Genomic DNA, 22087 nt, shown 5'->3' on the forward strand with positions numbered 1-22087 from the left:
TGTTTGCTTCAGGACCACTTTATGTTTATCTGTGACAACAAACACCGAGAATCAACGTACAAAAATAGTCTAAATTCCTAAAATGGTTGTCACTGGGGGGTTGTAAACGTTTCTTCTTTTCCTTTATGTATCCCTCACTTAAATGGGTGCATGGCTTCTGTTCCTTCTCCAACTATGCCGTGAAGCCGCAGACGAAGCCAGGAGAGGGTGTAAAACAGAGAGCATACTTCAGAACGTTAAGGTCTTTCAGGGAGCATGCACAGCGACGTTTCTTGGCTGGCGTAAACTAAGTGCAGAGCTTAACACTGCATTGTGTTTATATCTTTAAGCAAAGTCTGTCGAATGCCCTGCCGATGTTAGCCTTTTACATAGTAGAAGCCTCCTTGCTAGTCCTGCTTCTGAAGTCGTCTGCTCACCTGTGCGAATCTTCTCTCTCTTTGCTCCGCTACACACTCAGGCATTAGAGAGGCAGAAAGAGTTCTTTGATTCCATAAGGAGTGAACGAGACGATCTTAGAGAAGAAGTAGTCGTGCTGAAAGAGGAATTAAAGGTACGAAGCCAAAGTACAGTTTTAAAAAATCCAGGCGACAACAGCAAATTCCAGGATTCTCAAGGACGAATGTGTGTGGATAGTGGTGTTCATTAATTTTATGTCGTTGATTTTAGTTCTATGGTTAATAACATCAAATCTTGGGTTACCTGACCCCAAAGAGACATGTGAAGTCAGCGTGGATTCCGTGGGGCTGATTGTCTTTAGATACTTATAGGCATATCTGATCTTGAAAGCAACTCTGATTTCCAAGAATTTTTTTTGGTAGGCTGTCTAAATTTTTTCTCAAACTCACCAGTAAATTCTCCAGGACGTTACTCCAAGTTAGAGAATGTATCTCTTTCTTATATTAAAGTCTCGAACATAAGGACCTCTGTAGCTGAACAGTGGCGTGGCTGACGCTAGTTCGGCTTGGAGACCCCGAGGACGGTAGGAAAGTTCTGTCTGGACCATGTCAAGGGGTCTTCAGCTGCTGGCTGGAAACTGAGTAAAATAAACCAACGGCCAGCAGCGGGGGTCAGAGCTCGGGGTGGACTCTCGGCACCGAGGAAGGCGGTGGTGAGTCTAGGGGGTATGGCCCTGGGCTGGTGCATCAGCCAATGGAAACATCCATGTCAGCTACTCATAATGAAGGGTCAAGGCCAGAGCAGTAAGCCAGCAGGGAACAGGCTTAGGGCTCAGATTCACAGTACTTCTCCTCGCCAGGGTGTGAGTACAGGGCTGGGAATTCCTCCAAGCAGAAGAGAACGAGTTATGGGCGGCAGGAGGGCGTAAGAGAGGGGGTGATCCCGGGTGAGGGGGGCATCCTGGCATTGTGAAGCGTCACTGGGTTTAAAGTGTTTTGCTGTGTCGTGAGCACGAATTGTATTTCTTTTGAATATAACAAACCTTCCAGCCAAGTTTCATCATTCCTTTCAGAACACGTACATATTTCGCCGTCCTTTTAAAGAACACAGCCGGGGTTTTAGAGGTAAAGACCACTTTATAGTGATTTGCTTGAGGCTCCACTTTCTGGCAGCCTACAGTGAAAAAGGATGCCCGAGGAAAGTGTTTTGTCACCAGCACATTAAGACGTGGCTGGGATCATGTAAGGAAGAAGGACCCTGGAGGAAGACATCCCAGATCAGTGTGTGTTGATAGAATATTTACAGGGGTGGAGCCTAGCGCTCCTCTGTCTCTGTAGAGTTTTCCTCTGCTTAGGGAAAAATAGGGGTTTTTAAAATTATTATTTATAAAATAAAGTTTAACCTAGTATCACTTAGTGAGTATTACGATGAGCCTGTTTTTATTCCCAGAAACATGGAATAATCCTAAATTCAGAAATAGCTACCAATGGAGAGACTTCAGACCCTCTAAATAATGTTGGCTATCAAGGTTCTACAAAGATGACGAAGGAAGAGTTAAATGCCCTCAAGACAACAGGGGATGGGACGCTGGGTAAGTACTTGTTTTCCTTTGATCCTTGCATCTTCCGGTCAGCACTGGTTCACCTTCCATGCGTTGGTGGAGTTGATGTAATCATCACTGATCGATTAACAATCACCCAGCATGCCCTTTGTTCTGTCACTGCATGGGAACTTCCTTGTCAAACGATGCCATCACCCACGTGTGCTGTCTGGCATGTACCTCTGTTCAGTGCTCACCACCGATGGCTTAAGAAGACATTTCTTTTGCTTCTCAAAGCTGCCAGTGAGACGGTGAATACAAGGAAAATAATCTCAAAATTAAGTGACCGTGTTGACGGTTCTGTTGTATTTGGTTTTCTTCAGTTATGTGCCAAACACGGCGTTGTGACTTATTCTGTTACAGAATTGTCAAAAGATCAGAATAGCAGAGCCGTAAAGTAAGTTAGTTGACTGTATTTGCAAGCCAGTGCTGCAAATCCTGTGCACCATTAAGCTTTTGGAGAGTCTGAAGTGCCTGTGGACAGCAGATGGACAAGTAGCCCTGGGTGGTGGGGGAGACGGACGGGGAGCCCTGGGTGGTGAGTGTGGTCATTGCGGAGGGCTTTCCTTACCAACAAGAGTCTGAAAACGTCTGCCCCTTTGTCAGAGGTGATGTTCCTTTGTATGTCACATTTTTGCTTCTGAAAGAATGTAAATTGGGAAACCCAATATATTGTAGGAATATTTTACACAGTTTTCAAATATCTGAAAAGATTCACCAATTAATATTTGTTGTAATATACTTGGCTTTGGGATAAACCTTCTGCATGTGGTGGGCGGCCTGAAGTTGTAGCCAGCAAGTAAGGCCTCGCTTGCAACCATTTCCAGCTTTTCACAGTGAGGCTGGGATAAGGTCAGGGACCATGGCTGTAGTTTCCATTTGGAAGGTTCTTCATGGACATGAAGAGGACCTGTAGGCCCCAGCTTCCCAGGACTGGCTTTCCGGGAAGGTGCCTCATTACCCTGATGACTATTCAAGAAACACAGCTCTTTTCGTTGTGTCAGAGTTGCTGAGGGAAGATAAACTGATGAATGTCCATCCTACCTTTATGTTCCCTACCTGAGCAGCTAGAATTTATCATGCTGCTCTTGTTCAAATATACATTTTATAAATCCTTGATAACTGTTGTGTAATGAACACTTAAAGAGCTAGAAACGTCGGTTTTGTAAGTGGTCTCCATGTGTTTTTGTTTTTGTTTTTGTTTTTGTTTCGGTACGCGGGCCTCTCACTGTTGTGGCCTCTCCCGTTGCGGAGCACAGGCTCGGGACGCGCAGGCTCAGCGGCCATGGCTCACGGGCCCAGCCGCTCCGCGGCATGTGGGATCTTCCCGGACCGGAGCACAAACCCGTGTCCCCTGCATCAGCAGGCGGACTCTCAACCACTGCGCCACCAGGGAAGCCCTCCATGTGTTTTTTGATCACATATCCCTGTAAAGAATTGCAGGAACTTCCCAAGATATATGTTTATTTTTTTATTTATATTTGTGTAATATTTAGTTAATATAAAATGTACCTTATAAAACGTATGCAATACTAGAGATTTTTAAGGGGTGAGGCAAAGCTGACTCTGAATAGAATCCTGCCGGGCTCTCCATCTTCCTGGAGACCGCTGGTCGTAAATCACCGAGCTTTTACTTTCAGCATCGTGGTGGTAGCTCATATGCTGCGATGTTGTTTGTGTGGAGAATCCAAAATGTAACTGACTGTAACTGTTCATTCCAAAGCAGCAGCAGGTTCTTTCATTCATAATTCTTTGATCGCTGATTGATTTACATCTAATTAAGCGGTCTCTTGATCTGAGACGCTCCCCTCCTGCTGTAACCGGCCCCCTTCCCTCCAGGAAAGGAGCAAGGTGTTGAGGGCACGGGCTGCTTCCCCAGGAAGACAGTGATGGGGGGGTGGAGGGTGGAGTTCTTTTTACCTCTAGGAGCTATTTCAAAAGTGGCTTCCCTTGAGATTGACCTTGAGGCTGAGTTTCTTAAGGTGAACTGAATGTTTCTTTTAAAAATTATTTGAAAGCTGCTCTCAGAGCTGCGTGATATTCGGTGCAGTTTGACAGCTGGAAGAGTAGGAGTGGGGTCCCCGTGTGCATCCAGAAATGAGAATGGGGACCACGAACCTTCCGTCCTTCTGAACCCCCTCATCTTGGAGAGTTTGGCTGCCTGATCCAGAGCTCTTTCTTATTTGTTAAAACTTAACTTCACCTTTGAAAGTCAGTTCACCCCAGGTGGCACCAGCAGCCACTCTTGCCTTTGACACGGTGGCAGTGGCCTCCGCTGATCCAACATTTGCTAACGCGATGGCTGCTTTGCCGCACAGAACTGGCAGAGGCTTCTGTCCGCGTGCTTCTCTGATGGCTCTCTCTCTTTAGGAGCGGGGTTGGCTGGGAAAGAGAACATGTGTTTACGTTGTAATATATGTTGTGTGGTCAACCACATCATGGGGTCCCTTCAACTTTCTCAATGGTCTTTTAGGAAGAGCCAATGAAGTGGAGGTGAAAAATGAAATGGTGGAGAATGAGGGGAAAAGAGAAATCTTGCAGAACACTGAGCAAAGACAGCCCAAAGAGGACCCAGGAAAGGACTGTGTGGACACAGAGGTGCTACATCCTGGTGACACTGCCGAGGACCAGAAAACCTCTGAAGACAGTGCCCCCTCCCCGGGAACGTTAGTCAATTCTGAGAACGAGGAACAGGTTCAAAGCCAAATTCTGGAGGACACTTCCTTCTTTGAAAACACAGAGCAGGTTGAGTCAAGTGAGGTCATAAACAGTGAACTAGATGGTGAAATCCCAGGTCCTAGGATTGAGCAGGGCAGCAGTCATGCCTTGGATATCAAAAACCAAAGTAAAGAATCTGCAGAAGAGTGGGAAAAAGAAACACAGGAAGATTTTGAAACCAGCTTGGAAGAGATGAGCATAGAACCACGTCAGGAGGCTGCTCCTTTGCACATACCTGAGGTTGGAGGGGAGAGCAGTGCAGACCCTGGGGAGCAGGGCGGGAACCCCACAGAGGCTGTGCCGGAGGCAGGGCTCACTGGGTTGGGGGAGCAGGTGGGCACAGTGGCCTCAAGTCCTCCAAGGGGTATCGATGACACAGTGAGTCACCATGAAACATGTGAGGTAGATGCTCCAGAAGGCTTGGACCCAAGCTCAGGGCATGATTTAGAGAAAGAACTCACCAACCAGGAAGTAGCTGAGCCCAAGGAGGTCCCAATTCAGAGCACAGAGGTAGGTGGGGAGAGCAATGAAGAGGAGGGTAAGGGAAGAAAATTAAGGGATGAGAAACCAACCAAGCTGGAAGTCCAAGCCATTCCTTGTTCTCCAGAAGCCAGAAGCAGCCCTCAGGAGGTGCCAGGTCCAAGTACGGTAGATGCTGAAAGTGAACCCCTAGATGTGAAAGAGCCCGATGAAGAAAAGAATGACCCACAGGGAGAGGCACTGGATTCGTCGCACAAGAAAACGAAGAACAAGAAAAAGAAAAACAAGAAGAAAAAATCACCAGCACCTGTAGAAACCAAAGATGTTCAGAAAGAGTTAACATTTCAAAACCCAGATTTCAGTGAAGTGAAAGAAGAGCAGGTAAAGTTTACTGACAAAAAACCAGTTGTAGAAGCACAAAATGAGGTCACTAAAAACCCAGAACAGAACACTGTGGTAGGAAGCAGTAAAAATGCCGATGGTCCAGAAAATCCTAAAATTGGGTTGGATGGAGGACTTAACCAAGGCGATTCTGGTGTAAACACTAAGACAAGGAAAGCAGTAGCTGATGGAGACACGTTGGATTTTGCCGATAATACAGTTCAGTCATCAGGCACCAGTGCCAGTAATAAAGAGTTAGAGGAAGGTGCTGTAAAAGATGATGCTGAAGAAGATGGCACCGCTCCCAGCCGTCCTCCAGGTCCAGACAGTGAGGAAGCGCCAGGCAGCACCCTGCTCCAAGATGAAGGTCCCTCAAAGAACATTAATGATGCCTGTCAAACAGAAGGCACAGAAGAGCATGTGACATCGGAAAATCTAGGTCAGACAGTCAGGAAGGTTCCAGATAACAGTGGTCTAGAAAATGATGACGTGGCACCAGCAGGCGAGGTGGGGGACTTTAATTCAGAAAGCAGGGAGGAGATGAGAGGTGGACACGGGAAGGGCAGAAACAAAGAGGACTGTACCTTGTCGTAGGTTGAGGTGGGGTCTTGGGGAGGGACCAGGACTGCACAGCAAGTCCAACCGTGAGAGACTCCACCGGTGAGACCCAGAAAATGTTCTAGATTGGTATAGATGCACCAAATGACAATCCACCACCAAGTTATCTAATCCTTGAAGCTATAGACTGTTACCTGTAGATTTCTGTTTCATCACTAAGGTTATCACCCAGATGAGAAGGACACTTCTGTTATTGGAGTTAGTTCTAATGGAGAGCATTCCAAGAGCATCAAACAGTAATGTACACTGTTTTATTTCTGCTTAAAATCAGCATCAAAATATTTAGCTTTTGCCTTAAGCTGATATGAATGTGCATATTCTTGACCAAATGTATCAACATCTAATTGAAGTGACCAAATAGTATCCTGAGATTTCCACATTATGAGTATGCTTTAAATGAAGGTGTCTCATTTACATATATGTGCTTTCATATTTGATCTTGATATGTATAATATAACCTGTATGGTATTTTATTTAAAAAGTGCATAAACGGCCAAACAGCTTATAGGTCACTGAATGATGAGATTTGCATGTTAGGACAATAATTAATCATGTTAGGGATAGCAAATAAACATCTTACAGCACTAGGGATAGCTTACTTGCCTTTACCTCATATAAGTATTTTATCTCAGACCAATACTTTTGGATATCATTCTTGAGGATACCTGAATTTATTTTATAGGCGATTTTGACTTCATGACAATTATGTACCAAAGTCATTTTATGCAAAGACTTCTTTTTTTTTTTTTTTTTCTGGAAGAGATACATGTTGTAATTGCATTTCCTACTGCAGTATTTGGCTAGGGAGAATCATTTCTAAAATTTATTTTTTTAACCTTAAAATTACTTCTCTTTGTATTTGTCTAATCATTATTCAGTAGAGCAAGACAAAAGGATGCTATTCTTGTGCAAACTTCTGATTAGACTCTTAACAGGATATTTTAAATAGTTGAATCACTTGGTATTCTGGTATAAATATTTTCATTTGTTGTTTTTCAGTATATTCTTACCAGAAATTTCTTGTTTTGATCTTCCTGAACAAGATATATATTTTCTATATAAAGAAACATTTTAAAAATAATTGTAAAGTTAAATTAAAAACCATTATAGAATATTAAAATTACAGAGGAATGTACAGTTTGAATGCTGTTGACACTTTATGAGATCATATGACTTTGTATTATTGTTACAAGACATAATTGAGTGCAAAAATGACCAATACCTCAACAAAATTTGAAATAAAAACATGTTACAATTTTACAAGCCTGTGATCACTCTTGTGCTACTTGAATTCTGACTGTGGCTACATAATATCATCTTTAATCTACTTTTATCTACCTCTGGGTTGCTAATTCCCAATTGGGGTTCTGTGGAGGCCTCATGCGTAATATCCATCGTCAGTAGTGAATAGCTTCTCTCCCGGCGTCTAGACTGGGACTAGTGTTGGACCACCCTTGAGTAAGATCTTTCCTCATAGAATCTCCTGTGGTCCGTGGTTCTGATGAAGAGCCCAGTTGAGAAAGGTCTCCATCTTGTTGCTTTGCTTACAGGTGCCAATACTTAGAATGTTTTGAAGAGAATGATGAGAATTTCAAATAAACATTGACTATTTCTGCATAAGTGTCCTGAAGCAGAGGATAGTGGGACTGATCAGTTCTCTCCACTTGTGCCATATAAATAGAAAACTGTGGGGCTTGCTAGAGAATCAAGTCCAAGGGCTGCAAAGGACTTTAAAGTTGGTATCTCTAACTTTAGCAAAGCTGCGTTCATACCGGAATGCACATTGGGAAACAGCTCTCCTTCCTACTTTTAAAGGCCTCTGGGGAAGTGATTCAACAGCCAAACTCACGCAGTGGTGAGATCATCAAACCATTTTAAGTTCTTTCCTTTCTTTCCCATGTTTTTCAGCAGCACATTTAAGGGCATTATTATAGGCTTCCCATCCCTCCAGCCAGCCAGCCAGCAGTCTCAAGTGTCCATCCCTCATTTAATCAATAAACACGTACATCACTTCCTATATGGCAGGCGCTCTGCCCATGAACAAGCACGTAGGACCCAACCTCTAGTGGAAGCAGCAGAGAATTGGAAAGTCAGCAAAAAAGAAGGTAAGGACTCCGAAGGGCCAAACCATCCCTGATAATCTAAGAGCCTTCATTATGGACATCAGTTACTCTGCTCCGAGGGCGAGATGCTATTACAGCCCCACACAGTAATTAATGTGCATGTGAAGGCCCCTGAATTATCAAGAAATGGTTACCTTTGGTATATTCAGTGTAGGAAGGTGTGGAAGTGTATAAGGCCATTTGGAAAGATCGCAATGTCAAACAATTCAGACTCAGAAAAGAATCAGAAGGTGACCTGTCAGCCGCAACCCCAGAGGAACCTGGACCACTGAGGTTTCACTATAATGCAGAACAGAGAAAAGCATCGATCACTGATACTTTAGATCAAAAAGCTGGGATATTTTTCAACCCCAAACCAGAACATGCCTACTGTATGTAAAATGTTAATCTTCCTTCCAAAATATGTAAGTATAACTATGAGTTTCTGTAAAAAATAGGGAAAGGTAACTGAGCATTTTGAATTATAGGCTATTTTATAACATACAAAGGTTGGGAAGCAGTAAAATTTTTGAAAAGAGTGTTTAAGAATGGGATATCTTGCATTGACTACTTTCTATAACATTGAGTATTTCCAATTAATGGAAAACCTAATGACCTGAACGTTTAAATTTCCACTGTCACTAGGACCCTGGAATGCTGCTTCTGGGTGTTTAGACAGTTTAGGGTTCCTGTTTTCCATTGACAGATTCCTTTTCTAGGAGACCGCCTTGTATGACATGCCACCATGGCCATCGAAACAAGGGAACACAACAGTAAGATTCATTCCAAATGTCCGGGCTCCAGAAGGAAAGGCAGGGGCGTTTGTGAGCATGCTCCATTCAGAATATGTGCTTATTCAGTGTGCTGACCTTAATCAGGGAGGACAGTCTTTCAGGAGAAAAACTCTTTCGCCCTCTCCCTTTCACCCTCTCTGCCCCTCTTACATCAAAGACGAATGAATTTTTTGAGACGTGAAAGGCTTCAGCTGTTCTGCTGAACTGAAGCAGCAGCTGCTGTAGGGAGTTGCCATCTGTACAGACCTCTTCAGCAGCCTGTCCCTGTTCTGCCTTTTACGGGAAGGAGGGGCGATCCTGGTGTGGGAGGCTAGCCCTGGGGAAGTTGAAAACTGACCACATGGATTATAATCAAATTAAGTCAGTGCAAGGAGGGAGCAGAGAAAGGACCACACTCAGTGGATTTCCTGAGATGTCGGTCTTCTGATCATTATCTTTGCGAATATGGAGGGAGGTGACTTGCTCTGCAATGGGGAGAGGAGGCCTGAGGCCCAGGATTGGGTGAAATTAACCCACAGAATGAAAATTATCCTGCTGATAATATATTATGATGAGTAAGCTACTTAGCCTTACTGTGTCTCATTTTACTCTCTGAAAGTGGGGTTAGAACCTGCCTTTTAGAGTGGTGGTGAGGATCAGACCCAGTAAAGCACTAGAGAGTAAGTGCTCAGTGACCATGGTTGTTGCTGGTGGTTGACCTTTACAGCCTGGACAGACGCGGTCACAACACGCAAGCCCCTCTGGAGCAGGGCTGGGGGGTCCCGGTGCTTGCTTGCTGCCCCTGTGACTGACTGTATGGCCTTGCCACTTTGTTCCTTGTTTTACCGGTCTCTAAAGTTCACACCAGAAAGTGTGGTGGAATTTAATATATAAAAAACAGATTTTAAAAAAATGTAATCCTTTAACAACGTTACTAAAATAACTTTAATTGCCAATTGATTTGAACTTCCCAGTGTAAAAGAAAACTCTGAGTTCGAGACAGTGTGACTTCATTTTCTTTAATGCTTATCATTTGGGTGTTAGAGACCAATGATGAGCAAGGCTGCTTAGTGAGTATAGGTTTGCAGCACTCTTGCTGAGTATCACAGTAATTGCCAGTCATGCACCACTGTTCACTTCACAGGTTAGACTTGTTGACTTTTAAGACTGTAAAAACAGCAGTACTCATCTTCACTTCTTTTTTGAATTCTTTTTTTATTGAAGTATAGTTGATTTACAATATTACGTTCGTTTCGGGTGTATAACATAGTGTTTCGATATTTTTATGGATTACACTCTATTTAAAGTTATTATAATATAGTGACTGTATTTCCTGTGCTATACAATATGCCCCCGTAGCTTATTTATTTTACACATAGTAGTTTGTACCTCTTAATCCTCTGTTCCATCTTGCCCCTCCCTCCTTTCTTCTCCCCACTGGTGACCACTAGTTACCATCTGTGAGTCTGTTTCTGTTTTGTTATATTCATTCGTTTGTTTTATTTTTCAAATTCTACATATAAGTGATAACGTATACTGTCTGTCTTTCTCTGACTTATTTCAGTGCTTACTTTCTTTATAGCAAACAATTTTGCTTCTCTCTTTTTTCCAGTTTCCTGAAACTATTTAGTTTTAATCTTCTCCACTTCTGCTTTAAAGTTTCTCTTCCTTAAAAGTTCCATTTGTCGCTCTCCATTTTTCCTATTTTCACTATAAGACTAAAGGTCAGATTTTTTTTTTTTTTTTTTTGCGGTACGCGGGCCTCTCACTGCTGTGGCCTCTCCCGTTGCGGAGCACAGGCTCTGGACGCGCAGGCTCAGCGGCCATGGCTCACGGGCCCAGCCGCTCCGCGGCATGTGGGATCCTCCCGGACCGGGGCACGAACCCACATCCCCTCCATCGGCAGGCGGACTCTCAACCACTGCGCCACCAGGGAAGCCCGCGCTTGTTTTTTATTGTTAGCACTATTATTACATTTTAACAATTTTTTTACTTGCTGTCTAAGATATTTGAAGTCTTCTAACAGAAAAATAATAATAAAATTGTAAATAGATATGTGAGCCTCAAATCACTTTCTGATATATTCAGTGTTTCTTATGATGCCTGTGGTTTTTGTATATAGGAATATAAAATATACAAGATAAAATGAAAAGTGATATTGAATAAGAGAGCCAGGTTTTCAGTTTATTTTTAATTTTTATTTCAGTGTTGGGTGCATTTATGGAAGGGACAGAATAAAGCACCTGTCAGAAGCAGTTTGTATGGAAATTAGAACGGAACTCAGAAGGATTATCAATGTATCTTATGCGTAACATTTTCTATTTTCATTTATTGTGTTATTGTGCCTTTCAAAATAGCAATTTAGGATGTTTGGAAACACAGTTAGCGAAAACACGTAACTTGGATTAGAATGTGGATAGATGATTTTTTAATGAAAACAAAGGTGCGTTTCGTATGCATTATTTCCATTTCACACGGCTAATCAGAACCTGGGCAGTGTGAGAGCACTGCCGCCTCGGGAAGAAGAGCCTCCGGCCAGGAGTCCGGTCTGACTCAGAGGGCTGTGTTGAGGAAAACAGTGGGTGCAGGGGCTAGGGGTGCAGCCCTGGGGCTTGAGGAAAGCTGCTGGGCCTGGGTCCTCATCTGTAGAAGAGGGACGTGTCAGCAGTGCCCACCTGGAGGGCTTCGCGGGAGGTGGTGTGAGTGGCCGGGACAGCGCCTGGCACACAGGGCGCAGCACACGTGAGCACCCGCCACCATCACGTCGTCCTGATTTTGCCCTGAAACTGGTGTAGGATTTTGCCCCTAAAATCCTCCCTGGGTCTTGGTTTCCTCTCTGTACTCTGGAGAATGTATTACTCAATGCCCCTTCAGAGAGTTGTTTGGGGGACTTCTAGGTGCTTATGTATATGCAAACTTCTGTATCTGGGGTGGGAAGAATGACAGAAACCTAAGTTATTGCTGCGTTCTTCCTCAAAAGAATAGCAGCAAAGCGGGTTCCCAGATGTGCTCTCAGCACACTTAGGGTTCACAGGCAGAGTCAGAACTCTGACACTGGTGAGTCTTTGGGAGAAATGAGGAAGATCCACACTCGTGGGATGGAAACTTGGGAAGTCAAGGCTAACGAAAATGCTGGTGATATTGGATCCCGATGCTCAGTGTGTTTGTACCTTGCTAATGATGTTAAACCGTGAAGCCTTGTGAGATCTTGTGTTGCAGTGTGGTTTGGCCCTAGAGCTCTTGCATGCTAACCCAGAGTAGAAGACTAGCCTGTTTGCATGCAGCCGGATGCTGCCCTGACGAGACAAGCATGTGTGGGAGGTTGCCGCAGTTCACCCCCCTTGGCTGAATTCCTCCCCCGTCCTGTCTGTGGCCTCATTCGCTGTGGTACGTGTGTAATACCTTCATCATCAGTTTCACTAACCCCAATGCTCCTTCTTCAGTTTAGCAGTCTGCTGAAAGGGGCAGTCCGTGGAGTCACCTAAACCTGTATCTTTCTGATTTCTTTAGATATTAGGTTGAAAAAGCTTGTTGATGAACGGGAATGCTTATTGGAACAGGTAACGATCTTTTTATTACTTTACGAGTTCTGGAACGGGGCGCCTGAAACCGGGAACCTTCCCATTCTAGCTTCTTGCTTCATCAGGAAACCCCTGATGCATCGTGGCTGAAAATAATTACCAAGCCAACCAGTGTTCTTAGTGTTCTTACCCAAGTAAAACATCAGAAATCATATCAGATTTAGAGAGGATGTCCCAAAGATTCAAGGCCTTGGTCTGAATTTGGTCCATGCTACATGAATTGCTGCTTAAAATAAAGATTTATGTAGAAGGCCTTGATTAAGCATTGAGTGGCAAGGGTGTTCCCCAGACATTCCAACACCCTTCCTCTTCCACTGGCCTGTAAAAGCCACTTTTGTAATCTCTCAGTGGTCAGCACCCCTGTCCAGCAGGTATTTCTTTGTTACAGCTGATCCAAGTTGTTTCAACTATAGTTTACCTTCCTTGATCTCTTCTGCCTCAAGAAATACTACACAGTTGTCCTATTTGGTCTTTTTCGTATGCAGGGTAGTATTAAATTATTCCACAATCACTTTCTAAGGAAGCTCGATTTCTCTCATTTTCCCACGTAAGCCTAATCAAAGGTATTTGCCTCGCTTTTTACAAGATTTGAAGATTTCTTTCAAAATTGGGTAAGGCACTCAGTGTGGTGGGAGGATTCTCATGAAGTGCCTGTGATCTTTTAAAAACATATGTCCATGGTAATTCTGTACTTGTGTTCTTAAAGCAGCATGCACCGATGGTTTGTATGTCACTGGGGGTCTGCTGTGCTCCTGTCGGTGTGTGGGGGGACTTCCAACAAGTCCGCAGAGATGAGAGGTTCACAGAACAAGGGCTGGGAGACACCCCATTACGTAGCAGAAGATTCCACAGTCACGGCTGTTAACTGCAATTCCAGCTACTCTATGTGCGTGTGTCTCTCTCAGAGGGAAGAAAGCTATGTAGAGGCCAGCTCTCTGCAGGTGGCAAACCTACAACCTGTTTGGGTTCTGTTGGGGACAGCACTGCTGTGCCTGGAAGGCTCCAGGTGGCCCTTCCTGGCTTTTTAGTGAATAAAGCAAAGGTGAATCGTGCACTGATTTATGAACTTGTAGATAAACACTCAGAACTGTTTTATGGAAAATCTCCTCCTGAATTCGAGAGGAACTTCAACCTTAGAAATAACTTCTCGCCCAGAGTTACAAAATAATGCATGCCTGTTACAGTAAATAGAATTCCATTTTCATCCTGTATACTACTATTACTTTCTAAGAAGAGTACTAACTGGCACAAGGTTTTTCATTTATTTATTTGGGTTTGTTCCTTTATGAAACGGGAGAGACTCCCCCGTCTTCCTGGTGGATTGTAATGTCTTACTACATTTCTCTCCTGCTTCATTACGGAACCCCTGTCTCTCTGGCCCCTTTGAGACACACGAAATAACTGCAAGGCAACATCGGATTGTACTTAGCGGGTGTGGGCTTTTACGTTACATGCAGCTTCCTTTCTGATAGGCTCTCGTCTCATTTAGAATAGAGAAATTAACGTGCTTTATTGGTGGATGTTTTCAGATTAAGAAACTCAGAGGGCAGCTGGAAGAGAGACAGAGGAATATCAGATTAGACAGTCTGCACCCGGAAGATGGGGTCTTACAAAACGGGACGGACGTGCATGTGATGGATCTACAAAGTAAATGTCAATCCTCGTGTAGAAGAAATCCCTTTGCCATGCGCGATTTTTATTGTACAAATGCGGGAGGAGAAAAACTATCGTGGCAAGGAACAGCCGGTGTTCCCAACGTCCCCCCAAAAGCCCTGAGTACAGAAGCACAAAGATGTTTCCTTGTGGGCTAGAACAAGGATGGGCAGGTGGGCAGAGCAAGGATGTTTCTGTCTGAGCCTAAGAAACAGAACAGGTGCCACCAGCTGACGCACTGCTAGAAACCACGTTTACTACGCTGAATGCAGTCTTTGGATCTGCTGGTTGTATGGGGAAATCGGAAGGTATTTTTCTGTGCCAGTAAACTAGAAAGAAGCTTACGGGGACAAAAGCAGGCCCAATCTCTCTCCCCTTCCCCCTTCCCCCTACCATTTCTTTGCCTTCTTTGCTCAAGGGCGCTCTCCCTGCTGCGGAGAAAGAGCGCCTCCTCAGTTGTGAGGCCACAGGCCAGGACTTACAGATTGGCAAGACGATTATAAAGTAAGGGCTTGGTTCCCAGTAACTATTGTTTTAACATTTTCAAAGCCCAAGAGCTTAACAGATTTTCCTTCTCTTTCAACCTTTAGGGGATGCCAACAGACAGATCAGCGACCTCAAATTTAAACTTGCAAAATCTGAGCAAGAGATAACTGCATTAGAACAAAATGTACGTGCACACTTGTAAGCAATCACTGGCCGCCCAACTGAGGATTAACTGAAGTTTTATTTGCTAGAAAGGCTTGAGGGCTGAGGACAAAAGGAAGCCGAGAATTTTAGAACCAAAAAAGGTCCTAAGGGGGATAAACAAGGCAGCAAGTCTCTCGTGTATTTCCTACAAGGAGAGGACGTGAGGAGGGAGAGGTCATAACTAGGATCTGGGCTGTTATAATCGATATTAATCCTTCATAAACACAGTTAGTTGCAGAAAGTACCTAATGTGGTTAGGGTTTTTTTTGACAGTTTGTTCTTTAAAATAAAAATTAAAAAATCGGTTAATTACAAAACGCTTCATGCAGGGATGTCCCTTTTGCCTGGATTTTCCCTCTTTCCCTCCCAGCCCAGCGGCTCGCTCTGGTCCCTAGATTTGGGGCGCTCATGCCTCCAGCGTGCTGGGCCCTGGGACCGACTGTGTCCTAACTGAAGGGAGAGATACAAGCAGGTACTGTTACCCCCTCCATTGTAGGTATATGTGGCTGGAACTTTTATGGAATTTTTGTAGAGACGAAGATGAGAAGCGCACCTAGAAAGCGACGCGTGTTCGGAAGCATGCCTTTGAGGGCAGGCTGAGTCTCTGGCCGCAGATGCCACCCCAGAGCCGCCTTCCGTCACCCTGCTCTCTGAGCCCCTTGCCTCTCTCCTCCCTTTCCTGCTTCCCCACCCACCAACCCTGGGAGAGATTAGACTGGAGCTGAGGTCCTGGTGGAGCCGTTGCCTCACCAGCCTGGTTCTGCTGGATCGACCCACATCGGGGAGAGATGGTGTCATGGGATCTGCACTGCGGGAACCACACTTGGGACAAGGGTCAGGGAGGAAATGAGTCCCTGATAGGTGTCAGTACTGGCTTGCTCATAAATATGAACCAATAGCTTGCGTGGCTAGAACCTCTGTAATAGTCCCAAATGCTAGATCATAACTATTGTCATGGTGTTTTCTCTCATTTTATTAAGTTATACCTTTTGATCTCAAATATATAGTAAAGCAATCGGGGAAAGAAAACAGGCCTATCAATTTATACACATGATTTTTCCTTTCCTTTCAGGTCATAAGGTTAGAAAGCCAAGTATCACGTTATAAATTGGCTGCTGAAAATGCTGAAAAGATAGAAGATGAACTTAAGGCTGAAAAACGGAAACTTCAAAGAGAGGTAAATTTTCTAGGCTATTTCTAGGAAAAGAATGGGTAATGATATTCTAGTTGGGAGAGCAGAGGGAGGATTTACCGCCGGGAAATCTGCGGCCGAATCATTCATTGTCACGTCTGCCCAAACCTCTCTGAAGGGCTGTGCTCACACCATAAAGGAAATTGTAGTTCAGCCAATTAGGAGCTTAGGGCCAGAATCACCTGTCAGTGGTTTTTCTATCTATGGTGATTGCAACTATCATGCCACCATCTTCTGGCTTCTGCTAAGAAATCTGTCATTCTAACTCTTCTTAGGTGATCTTTTTTTTTCCCCTCTCTAGCTGCTCTGCCATTCTCTTTGCCTTTGATTTTCTACATTTCATTCTAATGTGTTAAAATGTGGGTTTACTGCTATTTGTTCTGCTTGGGATATGTTGTGTTTCTTTGATCTGTGAGGTCTTTTTTCTAAATAAATTTTGGAAAGTTTTCAACCACGATCTCCTTCAGTAACTCCTCTTCCCTAGACTCCCCCTCCCCCTGGGACTCTGATCAGAGGATACCAGATCTTCTCATGGACCCTCTGCATTTCTCTACCATCTGTCTTTTCCATTTCCCATCTCCTTACCTCCCAACGTTGCATAGTGTACAGTTTTTGTAGATCTTCCATTTCACCTCCTTTTGTTTCGTATTCTCATTCCTGATTGTTTCCTGTTTATGGTTCCTTTGTTGATTGCATCCTTATTTCTTTAAAGGTTTCATACACAGCTGTTCTGTTTTCCACACTGACGACTGAAACACGTTCAGTCTTTGGGGTCTATTTCTGTTGTTTATTGCTTCTGTTGACTCAAATGGTTTGTCCCACCATGTGTTTGGTGTTTTATGAGATTATGCTTGATTTGAATTTATATACTTGAATTTATACTCCAGGCCTGACTTGGGGAAATTTCTACAAAAAGGGCTTCTGCTTCTGCTTCTGCCTCTGCTGGTGAAAGGCAGGGCAGGGCCGTTTAACCTGTCTCAGGACCCTGCCCACCCTCCTGGAGGGTTTTGGATCAGAAGCAGAACTGTAGACTCTGTTCTAATGATGCATGTCTCCACAATCACAGGGCTGTGAACCCCCGCCTTAGGGCACCTCCACTCTTCCTCACTGCCTGACGGTCCATGCAGCTCTCTGCTGTTGTGGCTCCTGCTGTGAACCCCAGGCTCTGTGGCCCTGGCCCGGGTATGATCATCCTGGCCTCAGGCATTCCCACTTTGGTTTCTGGCTGCAGAGCCCTAGCACCCAGCTGCCCAGGGCTGTGGGGATCACCTCCCGCAGCTGGTCTGGCTCAGCTCTTGTTTGTTTGTTTGCCTCACCTTCTGTGAGACCATCAGGATCCCCAAGACTGTGCCCTGTCTGGGGTCTAACTATTTCAGAAGAGGAAACTTCCCTAGTTACTCATGAGGCCAGAATCTTGTGCCTTGTGTTCCTTTTTAAATTAAGAAATATACGTATACACACGTGTCGGTATATGTGTATTTTTAGAATCTCGGTGGGTCTGGGTCGTAATTTGTTTTTCAGTAGGCTTGGAATCCAAGCTCACTGCCTTTTGCCTTTATTTCCAGCTTCGCTCTGCATTGGACAAAACAGAAGAGCTTGAGGTGAGCAATGGCCACTTAGTGAAGCGTCTGGAAAAAATGAAAGCCAACAGGAGTGTCCTCTTGTCCCAGCAGTAAAGGCCAGTTCTGAACAGGAAATGATTGGGTGGATGGAGAGCATTGTTTCGCACGCTGTTCTGTTGCTGTCTGGGAGCACTGCTTCTTCCCCTGCCTCTGAGAGAACACCCCCGGGGAGCACCCAGCTCAGCCCCGGGACCCCCAGCAGCAACCAGATGCCTCTGTCTGCAGACCGCAACCCGGGCTGGGGCGGCCGCTCCGAACCTGCAGGCCATTTAATAAGCACACTGGGCCGTGGAGCTCTGTTTCCGACGGTGCAGCAGCCTCTTCACGCCATTTTAAATGGTGATCAAAGTAAAGATGAAAGTGGGACTTGAGTTTTCTTTTCATGTGTCTTGCTGAACATTAAGGGGAAATGTTTCAGTGTTGGGACTTCCTTTTGTGGCAGAATCTACAATTTGAGCGACTTCAGTAGTATCTCTTAGTCTACGCTTTTCATACACAAAACACTGTGGAACCACAAGCCATTACCAAGCAAAACTCTTTCATTAGAAACAAGGGAATGGTCTAGAAGTAAAAGTGACCTTAAGAAGACTCTTTACAGGCAAAAATGAAGCTTTTCTAAGGGATTTTTGCATCAGTTCAATCAAAAGAATACTTTTTTCCAGGGTAATTAGGCAACAGCTTCACTGAAAATGACAGCTTTTCATTCGCGTTATTGAATCCTTATATTTGGAATTGAAGTTGTTAACTTCTTTTAAAGAGTGTACTGTTGGAAAAATTAAAAAGTGAAATGTTGAAAGACTTCAGCAATATGGTTTTTATTTTTTCCCACTGAGAAATATCTTTATTTCATACTAATTGTTCTGTATATTTTGGATCATCTTTTGATTTTTTTAGCATATCAAATCAATGCACTTTTCTTTCTCTATTTAAAAAAGGTGTATTCACAGTGAATAAGAATAGAACACTTATAAGAATCAGCACTCTTAGAATAAAAAGTAAACTGAAGAAGTTACAGACCAGAGTAGAGGCAGTAACTCCGAGGACAAAAGTAAAGGATGTTGGGCTACTTGCTGATTTTCAGTTACTCTTTTGTATACGTTGGGTTTCACATAAGGCTGGCTCAGCAGGCCAGCTTTTCAGGATATTAGCAAGTGCAAACCAAGATAACATCATCCATAACTATACCCATTGTGGACTGCTAGACATGAATTGGAATATATAATTATTCCATTTTCCTTAATTATATATAATTAAGAGAACATTCCCAGCAGAGTGCTAGAGGTCACGAAGTTCCGTCCCCCAGCACTGTCTGGAGCTGGGATACACAAAGCTGCATGTCACTGGGTAAGAGAAATTCGGTCTCCTCGTGCCGAGGATATTCAGATCTTCTTCTTGAGTGTTCCGTACATAAAACTATCCAATCACTAATCCACACGTCAGTGCCACAGACCTGCTATAGCTGCTGCATATTCAAAAAACCATGTTTGTATGTGGAAACCTACTCTGCATTAATCCCAGGACAGCTCCAACTCCCCACAGGTTTCTATATTTACCTAAGATTTGTTAGAACACATTTTAGGATGATTGGTTTCAAAAGACTTAGTTTGAAATTCTACTTAATGAGCATTAAACGTTCCAAGTTGTTTCAAGAATGCAGTGCATCGGTCTGCTCCAAAAACAGAAGCCACCCAGTAATTGGAACAGGGAAAGTGTGATATAAAGAAAGATTAACTCATAATAGGGGATTCACTACTACGGATGAAAGAGGATCTAAAGAACCCGAGAATGTGACAAACTGTGACTGAGACCTCATTGGAGGGGTTGGGGCCACTGCTCACTAGGGGCAGACAGGTTACAGGGTGACAGAGGGCTGACATCAGGAGACAGGAAAACTTGGGCCGAGACTGGGAGACTGGGAGAAATTTTGGTTGAGGGTAGCACCACCAGGTGACCTGAATTGCTCACCACAGGTGCCCCGTGAACAAGGAGGAAGAAAGCACAACAGAAGGAACCAGAAAGAGGAGCTCCTGCAGTGACACTTCCTGCAGTGTCCTTCCAGCCAGCAGAAGAGAAACGTCTACTCCATTGTCTTACCTCTAACGTTCCTTCCACATCTTAATACAAACATGTTTAACCAGTGAAATATCCATCTGGCTCACAAATAACACTAATGACAGCAAACACTTATATATCATTTAGACATGCCTGGCAGTTAGTTAGATGCTTTTACATATTTTCACTCATTTGATTTTCATGAAAACCCTAAAGAGGTAGATGCTATTATTAAGTCCATATCACCGATGAGGAAACCAGAGCCTAGGGAAGTCTCACAGTTGGTGAAGAAGCGACTCTTGCTTGTCTCACCAGCCCTGGGAAGATGGTGTTTCTCAAATCAGTGGCTCGGAAGGAAGTCAAACCTTTAGTTTGGTACCCCTTGTGCCAATCCTTACAGACACAGCAAATCCATGTTGCACAAACTTCCTCATCCAGAGGAAGCTAGAACACAATTTTTAAATTTCTTTCATAGAATAAAACTTTTCCTGTGGCTGTTGGGAATTTGTTGCTGCTTTTTTCATCCCTGTAACCCAGCGTTTCTCAGCCTCAAACCACTGACGTCCTGGGCCACATCACTCCTGGGTGCTGGGTGTCTGTCCTGAGCATTGTAGGATGTAGAGCAGCATCCCTAGATATTAAAGGAAAGAGTATCAAAGAATTTGTGGACCTATTTTTTAAACCATCATACTATGTATTTGCTGAAAATTTCTCTTAATATTGTCATTTATTTATTTATTTATTTATTCTTTTGCAGTACGCAGGCCTCTCACTGTTGTGGCCTCTCCCGTTGTGGAGCACAGGCTCCGGACACGCAGGCTCAGCGGCCATGGCTCACAGGCCCAGCCGCTCCGCGGCATGTGGGATCTTCCCAGACCGGGGCACAAACCCGTGTCCCCTGCATCGGCAGGCGGACTCTCAACCACTGCACCACCAGGGAAGCCCTTTAAACATTTTTATGTAACAAAGCACGCTTTCATTTTGCTCTTCCCAGAAAACTGAAATCAATATTTATTATGAAATTCACACCACACCTCCTCCCAGTCTCTTTTTTTCTTTACTTTTTCAGTCATAGTACTAGCTTCTACATGTCCACTCGATTCTGCATCAGTAGCATGTCTTTGTTTTAAATCTAAGTTTGTCCATGCTTATTTTAGAATTAGAAAAATAATTTAAGTATAATTAAAACAAACCGGGACTTCCCTGGTGGTCCAGTGGTTAAGACTCTGCCCTTCCACTGCAGGGCACACGGGTTCGATCCCTCTTCAGGGAACCAAGATCCCACATGCCACATGGTATGGCCAAAAAATAAAAAAATAATTTAAAAAACCTAAGCATTTCAATTTACTTACCAAATATGATTTAATATGTATGAATGTAACTTACGCTATCTGCATGGAATAGTCAAATAAACACATTGAAATATTATAGGAGTACCTAGGAAAAAATCATTCGCGCAGAATCAATCTCTTGACACCTAGCAGATGGGTTCATGTGTAATAATAGAAATGACCCCCATGCCTGAGATGCACACTACAACGTAACAGTAAGATCTTACCTGATGCAACAGTGAAAGTGAAATGTAGTCCTCCAGAAACAGTAAGTCAAAGAGGAGGGCTTAGGAGTTCCATTTAGGCCACATCAAGTTTGAGAAGCTAATGAAACATAAAAACAGCTGTGGCATGGAGTAGTGAGTGCTTCCCCGACCACCCTATTTAAAATTGCCAGCCCTCAACAATTCCCATTCCCTTTTCTGATTCATTTTCCTCAAATTATCACTGTCTATCACACAAGAGATTTTGTTTTATTTACCATCTCTCATCCTCCACTGGAAGGCATCCTGCATCCCTCCAGGATGGCAGAGAACTGAGCGTGGAACTCGCGGAAGAGACCCAGGTTGGAGATGTAGATTTAGGGGTCATCAGCAAAGAGGGGATTTTCTAGACTTGCCTAGGGAGAAAGTGTAAATAATTAGAGGGCACAGGAAGAGCTAAGAACAACCTGACAGGGGTTGGGTGAAGGAGGAGGGCCCAGCAAAGGGCATTGAGGAGGATCAGGAAAGGGTTACTTAATGAGAGATTACAAAAGACAATAAGCAGAGTATAGAAATACAAAATCCAGTTCAGCTTACAAAGCCAAGTCTTCTGATATAAACTGAATTCCTTGTCCCTCTCCCACTCCCCAGCCCCAGCTGCATGATTCTCTTCCCCAGATCCTTACCACTACAAA

At 44.0% G+C, this 22087-nt stretch overlaps 1 protein-coding gene across 35 annotated transcripts in view; it reads left to right on the forward strand.

The window, feature by feature from the left end:
* Window positions 1-18609, forward strand: part of LRRFIP1 (LRR binding FLII interacting protein 1) — a 145896-nt gene extending 127287 nt beyond the window's left edge. For 23 of the 35 annotated variants that reach the window (XM_081241661.1, XM_081241650.1, XM_081241634.1 and 20 more), the window contains 3 exons: window positions 458-550; window positions 1846-1987; window positions 4470-7456. In XM_081241661.1, coding sequence (XP_081097787.1) covers window positions 458-550; window positions 1846-1987; window positions 4470-6169 — 1935 coding nt within the window. In that variant the 3' untranslated portion in view covers window positions 6170-7456. Of the gene's footprint in view, window positions 1-457; window positions 551-1845; window positions 1988-4469; window positions 7457-12578; window positions 12629-14178; window positions 14297-14892; window positions 14973-16064; window positions 16170-17749 lie in introns of those variants that run through there. The other 12 variants (XM_081241636.1, XM_081241642.1, XM_081241645.1 and 9 more) reach the window with 3 other exon arrangements.
* Window positions 18610-22087: the final 3478 nt, after the last annotated feature.

Source organism: Mesoplodon bidens (genome assembly GCF_964165515.1).
Source record: "Mesoplodon bidens genome assembly, chromosome: 8".
Taxonomy (NCBI): domain Eukaryota; kingdom Metazoa; phylum Chordata; class Mammalia; order Artiodactyla; family Ziphiidae; genus Mesoplodon; species Mesoplodon bidens.